Source organism: Grammomys surdaster, unplaced genomic scaffold (assembly GCF_004785775.1).
Source record: "Grammomys surdaster isolate TR1022 unplaced genomic scaffold, NIH_TR_1.0 136, whole genome shotgun sequence".
Classification (NCBI taxonomy): Eukaryota; Metazoa; Chordata; class Mammalia; order Rodentia; family Muridae; genus Grammomys; species Grammomys surdaster.
This window is the reverse complement of record NW_021604594.1, coordinates 10,822,140-10,830,027: the sequence shown is the minus strand read 5'-3', so window position 1 is coordinate 10,830,027 and position 7,888 is coordinate 10,822,140. Positions and strand designations below refer to the sequence as shown.

Sequence of the window (7,888 nt, the reverse complement as noted above, 5' to 3'; positions counted from 1 at the left end):
GATAAGAGAGAGAGAGAGAGAGAGAGAGAGAGAGAGAGAGAGAGAGAGAGAAGGGCAGGCAGAGAAAGGGAGGGAGGGAGGGAGGGAGGGAGGGAGGGAGGGAGAGAGAGAGAGAGAGAGAGAGAGAGAGAGAGAGAGAGAGAGAGAGAGAGAGAAAGGCAGAGAGAGGCAGAGAGGCAGAGACAGAGGCAGGCAGAGGCAGGGAGAGAAGCAGAGGCAGATGTGCTCATTATTTTTGGCTCTCACAGCATCTGAGAACCACTAAGCCAGGTAGCAGCAGAAACAAAGTTCTTACAGGGACCTTATAGATGATTTTTTCCAACCTCCCAGTTTCTGCTCATCAGTCCTTTTCGTGTCTGACTGCAGAGGCAGAGAGAACCCCATTATGTACTGATCTTGGCTATTTTTGTCTTCTTTGGCCCACATTCAAAGTGAAGAGAGGGGGAATGTGCTTAATATAAAATACACGTTACAGTTCCTTTTAACCTCTTGTTTGCAGAAAAACGATTCCTTTAAAATCTCATGTTGGATACTCCATGTTCATATCCATAAAGGATAGTACATTACTGCAAAAGCTTAATAAGATACTTTACAATAACCACATGAATGAAGCTAAGGCAGAAGAATCTGCACTTTGAGGCCAACCTGCACTACATAATAAGTTCAAGGCCAGCCTAGGCTATATAGTTAGACTCTGTCTTAAATTTAAAAAAAAAAAAAGTACAAAAAGCATCATGTTATCAGAGTTCTTGTAAGTATGTAAGTTCTATTAATATAAAAGAACACAGGTCCTAAGAATGTATTTTCAGAATGTATTTTTTATTGAGATTTTCTGTTGTCATCACAGTTGGTTTCAAAGTAACAGGTCCACTAGGTCACACTGTATACTAATTCAGACAGTCATTCAGTCAGCACCTCTTAAACATGTACCAGTTGCCCGCACTTTCCTACATATGGCAAAAAGGGAAAAAGATTAGAATGAAGGAGAAGTGGTAAGATGTTAGTGGGTACAGCACAAGGGAGCAAGGAGGCACAGCCGCTGAACATAAAATTTCAGTGCAGTTAAAGAAAAACAAACAAAACGCCTCTCGATATGTATCAAATGAAAGAGCATTGGGCCCGAAACTGTGTGTCCCGGGAGGGAGAGGAAAGACCTTCAGCAGGAGTATGGCCACTGCTGCCCTTCTGGTTGCCAAGCAGCAGGACACTGCCTGCTGGCCAGGTGCTTACTACTACTTCACTTTGGAGGTCCTGATCACTAACCTTATTATGGAAGCCTCCTGTTTTGGTACTGTTTGAATTCTATAACAAATTGGCATTTCAGAAACCACTGCCTGTATCTTCTCTTGGAAACAGGATTTCATTGTACTCTGTGGTACATAAAATACTCAGCGCTCTTATGTAAACCCTACTCTGCCCAGGAGCTAACTGGGAGCCTCCTCAGATCATCCAAGACTCTCCCCACCACACTGTGATCTATGCTAAGAGGAAGGCCAGGATTCAATCACTCTTTTATATAAACAAATTAACTGATATAAATCCAGAGAAAACCCCGTAGAGATAACATGTCGTAGTAAGTAGTGGCTACCATGTGCCTACATAGACCAGGAACTTAAGTTTTCTGCCATAGAAAGAGAGGTTTAGAGAGATTAAGCATTCAGGCCAATTGGGCAATGGTCCATGTCACAAGCAATTCCTGAGGTCGAAGGCTGAGTCTCCAGTCCTTCCCAGAGCCATAGAAGTAAGATGCGATCAACGTCTGTGGAGAGCTGCTTCTGTTTTGCTTTTGATACATTTTTTATTTTTTTGTTTTCTCTACATGTGGTATTAGGACAGAGTAATTCTCTTTAAAATTTAAAAAAAAAATCACTTCATTTAGTGTGTGTTTATAGGTGCATAGGTGTTATGGCATACAGTCGGGTCTCTACTTCCACCATACAGATCCCAGCAAGAAAATCCTCAGCCGGGAGCCAAGGAAGTACCTTTACCTACAGAGCCATCTCATCAGCTCAGAACAGAGTAACTCCTAAAAGAATTTGATTAATTAGAAATACATTCAATTTTTGTAAAGTTTATATACATATAGAAACATCACATGGTACCTAATATATATATGTACAAATTTATATGTCAATTACAAATAGAAACTAAAAATTATGGGGTACTATGTATTGTTATCATATGGGTCCACACGTCTAATACTTAAGTCAGGATAACCATGTGTCTTGCAACATTTGCTTCATTTTACTTTTTGGTAAAAACATCTAGAATCCCTCCCTCTAGCTCTTTTGGAATTATGCTCAAACTTATATTGACATCTTACCAAGCTTCTACAGAATGTGCTATATTTATTGCTAAAATGATAACTTCCCTAAGATATAGTAGCCTTTCTATGATGTAAGAACAACAGAGGGGAGGGAGGAGAAGAGAATGAGAGAGGGAGAGGAGGGGGTCGGGAGGAAAGGGAAAGGTTACATAACAGCAGAATCCATTTTTTAATTTTTCTCCTACAAATCCCCAGTCACAGGGTCTGGCTGCTCCGAATGGCTCCCTCCTTGTGAGTGCTTTCACCAAAGGTAACCAGTGCTCTTCCATTCACCCTAAAATAAGACCTGACAGCTGTGCACACGCCAAGCAGCATTACGTAACAAGCAGCTCAAGAAGCTGAAGAGAAAAGCACGCTGAAAGGAGGCTTTGGTGAGGGGCCTGAGGTCACTCTGAAAACACTCCACTGAGAGAAAGCTGCAGGCAAGGCCACATGACTGGCAAGCATGGAAACAGTTCTGTTTTCCCACAGTAGAGCTGACTGAACATGTGTACCAGAGGCAGTGCCCTTCTATGCCAGCATTTGTACGGAGCAAGCTCCTGCTAGGCCTGCAATTCTTTCCGGGGTATTCTCTGAAATCAAGTGGGTCTCTCTCTCTCTCTGTCTCTGTCTCTCTCTCTCTTGAAAACATTTTTGAAAATGTTACTCCACAGGCACATTTTAAAAATAACAGAGTTATTTTTAATAGGAGGAGTCAAATTCTGAGACTTCTGTCCTTATTAGTGATTCTAAGCACTGTGTAGAATGCTTCACTGTCCCACAGAAAACCCTTCTTGACATGGACAGTGTTAAAGAACAGGCCTCAGCTGGGTTTCATCTGCTAGCTCCAGAGAAATAAGTCTCCCATGTTTTATGTTCTTAAAACAAAATAAAACAGAAAAAAATCCCCAAAATAAACAAAAGCAGGTATGCTGAGGCTGGGGTAGAGCTCACTGGTGTAGTGTTTGCCTGGCAAACTCTCTAGGTTCAGTCTCCAGTTCTGGCGGTGGCGAGGGTCACAATCGATCACACAGTTAATACTTTCTGGATGCGCAGGATTTACTTCCTATAAAGCTATGTAAAAACCTAATAGATACAATCTGCAGGAGAGGGGAAAGTATATGCTTGTTCATTCAAATTCTCCAACAGACCCGTTTACTTCCAGCCAATATTGGTAAAAAGCAGTTTACAGAACCTGACTTAGCACTACAAGGATCATCTTATAGGCCTGCTTTGCCTATGAGATGCATCTCTTTGAAGATGCTTTGGAAGTCCCAGAATTTCTGGAATATGCGGATGATTCTTCCCTTCAAACTTAATCGACATTTTATGGGCCATTTTCCTGGTAAAAGTCCTATAAGACCAGGCTATACATCACCAGAACTAAACATCCTGCAGGTATTTGTTTGTTTACTTATATAATTTTGGTTTATAAGTGGAGGATGTCGCTAAGACCGGATATACACATTTCCATTTTCTGCCAATTTTTGATTTGTTTGAACTGTCTCAAATCCATTTTAAAGCAAAAATATTGGTTGAAAAGTAAGGTTCACATTATTATCCCCCAAATCGTATGAAGACTATAATCTATTCCTCACTATAGAAAACACAGAAAACACTGAGGCATGTTGGTTTGTTTGTTGTTTTGTTTTTTTAGCATGAGTAAAATAAATGCTGGTGTTAAAAGTCAGGATGAATTATAAGTCTGGGATGAAGCCCCTTAGTAGAGAGCCTGGTGCATTCTATATGCTGAATAAATGTTAAATAAAGTAACGGATTAAAGAAACCCCCCAAATTTCTAGATCTAACACCCTTTTTGCAATCAAATACCCCCATTCTAACATCAGCATCAATGATACTCTGTGTAAACTGAATATTCTTGAGTCTTAGACAACTTTTAACTATCAGGAAGTTACTACAGAAATGCTGGCTCATCTGCCTGCTGAGTGTAATTGGGTCTCCTTACACATGATTTCAAGTTGCATATCCCATGATTTAGCATGTAAAGGGCCCACCTTCAAGGCCTTCTACCATGCAGTAAGTACAGGCAAGATCTAGACACATCTCAGGCCAACATACATATATATCATCTTCATAAAGGAAGATGTAGGTACACTGCATAAAACATGTTACAGCAGGAATCAAAAACAATATATGCAAGGTGAAAGCCACCACAGAGAGATGCAGGGAAGCTGCCAGTCACAGCCTCTATGGTCCCAGGGCAGCAATCTTTCTTTTATTGTGGTCAATTTATTAACGGAAGGAGGAGAGAAGACAGAAACTATGGGAAATGCACACCATCTGCTCACTCCAGATGCAACTGCACATGCCTGCTACAGCAAAGCCTCTGACCAGAATCGGACAGATAAGACTTAATCCCTTCCTGAAATCACCAACAAAGGTAGATACATTGCAAAACAGATACAAGCAAGGCCAAAACCATGATTAAAGACCTTTATAACATCAGTCAAGCCTTAGCAGTGTGCACACAGTAGTTACAGAGAACATTATCACAGCACCTGAGAAAATGGGGCTGGATTTCTATTGCGCTCTATTCAGTTCTTCCTTAAATAAAATCAGGATTTAAACATGTTCTTTTCTTGAATAGCAAGAATATTCCACTCAGTTCACTTTAATTTTTCCAAGGCATCCAAAGATGAGCCTGTAACATCGCACATTCTAATCACTGAGCATTCTTTATGAGAAAAGGCCAGAAACAAATATTCTTACCTTGAAATTGTGAACCTTTTCATATTTTGGAATTTGTTCATTTTCTTTCAGAGTTGCTCTTCTAACAAGTGATGTCAACTGCGAATAAGCAAAGAGTTTCAGAGGTTGCCAGATTGTCACAGACGACTTTTGAGAACCCAGTTTCATTCCCAAGGCTGCTATCAATAAATCTTGCTGACGGCCCTCTTGTTTTGATTTGTGAACTGTAGCTCTATTAGTTTTCCTCCCCGACCAAGACTCTTTGGATGGCATTTTGATATTCAAAAGGAATAGAAAAAACAAAAAACAAAAAACCCTGTATCAGCCTGCGACTGCCGGTGAACTCTACTCAGCTAGCACATGAGCATGCTGCAGCCAGCTCAGAGCCCTAACCTAGAGAGCCGTGGCCACGCCACGCACCAGAGCACAGGGAGGTGCAGGAGGGTGATGAAGCACTTCTTCACAAGGCCGATTAACACACAAATTCTCTCTTCCTTTTTTAACAGGGCTCTATATTTAAGCTTCTGAAAACTTAAGAGTCTGGAGAGCAAATCAGTCTGTGCTAACATGCAAAACATGCAGCATCTCTCTTTGGGAGTCCTTTTTTAAAAAGCCTGACAATTGTGACAAATGACACATTGCTGAAAGCTTTCTTCTCTGCTCAACATGTCAATGTCCATTCTGAATGAGAGATGCCTACATACAGCCTGCAGTCAGTCGCTGGCAACAGACACCGGCGAACTCACTTGCAGGAGGGGGCGAAGAGGGAGGGATTTGCAGGGGGAAGCATGACTAGACTGGCCACAGTAAGAGACCAGACAGCCAATGAAAACCCAGTAACAGTATTTAAGCACTGTGTTCCTCCACTCACTCTTTCCCCCCTCCTCTCATGCAAGATTTTTCTTGCTGGTTCAAGGAAAGGAAAAAAAAATATCTGTAGAAAGGTAATGAGCAATGAATGAGTCACACATTAAAGGCAGAGGAAATTAGCACATACCAGAGGGTTTTATTTAAGAGCAAAACCAACCAAACGACTGCCAGGTAGAATCTGAAGGGCCAGCCCATGTCTCTGTGTGTCATGTGTGACACGAGCTGCTCTACTGGGGTGACCCAGACTTCTTATTTGTGCATGTGGTGAGGCCACTTAACTGAACTCCAGTTTTATTAAAGATGAACAAAGACGGTTATATATTTTGATAAAGAAGAAAAGGAATGTAAGTGTTGCATTTTCATCCAGAATAGAAAGCATGCATGTGGCATGGTTGATATCTTCTAGTGGGCAGCTTTGTCTACACTGTATGTATTTGGTTGTAGAACTATACTTAATACAGCAATATGCTAGACTAGTTTCCTAGTCTTCAATACTTTTTTGTTCAGAGATTGAGGCTAGAGGAAGAGAGCTAAGAATAATCCCTCAGTTGCACAGGTCCTAGATGCAGTGTGCAGTGCGTACCCGACCCTGGTATATTTGTCTTCAGCTGTAGAAAAGGGGCTGCTAGCTGAAAGACTCAAACCCAATTCTATTCAAGAACAATAACTATAGTTCCCTAAGGAGCTTCCCCCCACCTGAATCCCCACCCTGAGACAGGATCTCACATGTAGCCCTGGCTGTCCTGGAACTCACTATGTAGATGAGGCTCACCTCAAATTTATTGAGATCTGCCTGCCTCTGCCTCTGCCTCTGTTTCCTCTCTGCCTCTGCGCCTCTCTGCCTCTGCGCCTCTTTGCCTCTCTGCCTCTCTCTCTGCCTCTCTGCCTCTCTGCCTCTCTGCCTCTCTGCCTCTGTCTCTGCCTCCTCTTTGCCTCTCTGCCTCTCTGCCTCTCTGCCTCTCTGCCTCTCTGCCTCTCTGCCTCTGCCTCTGGAATTCTGGGATTCAAGACATGTGCCATTACACATGGATTCAACTTTTCCCATTGGGTTTTCTAACCATTTCCCATTGGGCTTTCTAACCATTTCTCATCTGTTTCCTTGTCCCTGCTATATAATTAATCTTATGATTTGAATGCTACATTGTATTTAAGGAATCTAAAATTCTGGATTTAAAATGAATCAGGGGCTGGAAGCTGTAGGTCAGCAGCAGAAGCATGTGCTTGGAGTGTACAAGGACCTGGGTTTGAGGTTTGGACCAAAACCAAACCAAAGTAGAAATCTAGTCAACTGACCACTGTACACACATCTCAGATTTTATAAAATATAGGAGTTATTCCAATGAAAACTCTAATTTAATTAAGATATGAGCCATCCTTAAATTATATTAAGGTATTGGAAGTAATGAGTGCCAGAGATCAATGGCTGTCTCAGTTGATAAGGTGTAGCAGCTTCTTGTTCTGAGACAGTGTTGCTCAATGAAGATGAAGCTCACTGATTTGGCCAATGACCTTAATGAGCAGTGGGCTCTGCCTGCCTCTGCTCCCTTGCCCAGCCACATTATGGCACACCCAGCTTGTGTGTGGGTGCCGGGATCTAAACTCAGGTCCTCATGTTTGCACAGAAAGCACTTTACCTCCTGAGCCATCTCTCCCGCGCCAGGAACTGACTTGAAAACATGTCCAATTATCATTTTCTTTAGTCTGTACATAGTCCTTTTATTCTTTTTTTCTGTATTGGAGACTGAATCTGGGGCCTTAGGCATGCCAGTCGAGGACCCTCCCATTATACTATATTCCTAGATCCTTTGTGTTTTTAAATTAAGCAAATAAAAGATAGACATTGGCATTACTCTATGCACATTTCGGATTCAAAAATTCATCTTCAGATGACTGATAGGAGATTATAAAGTGATACCACTGAGAGGAGACACACTGGACAAGGTTTTCTTGCCTAACGTAAGTGATTCGTCAGCTCCAGCCTAGTTTGTCATGTGATGATTGGAA

The 7,888-nt window shown here is 41.8% G+C and overlaps 1 protein-coding gene across 2 annotated transcripts in view; it reads right to left on the bottom strand.

Moving 5' to 3' along the window:
- The window catches only part of Chn1 (chimerin 1), a 39,608-nt gene extending 34,321 nt beyond the window's left edge, over window positions 1-5,287 (bottom strand). For both annotated transcript variants that reach the window (XM_028762973.1, XM_028762974.1), the window contains exon 1: window positions 5,036-5,287. In XM_028762973.1, the coding sequence (XP_028618806.1) occupies window positions 5,036-5,287 (252 nt within the window). The remainder of the gene's footprint in view (window positions 1-5,035) is intronic.
- Between the last annotated feature and the right edge of the window lie 2,601 nt (window positions 5,288-7,888).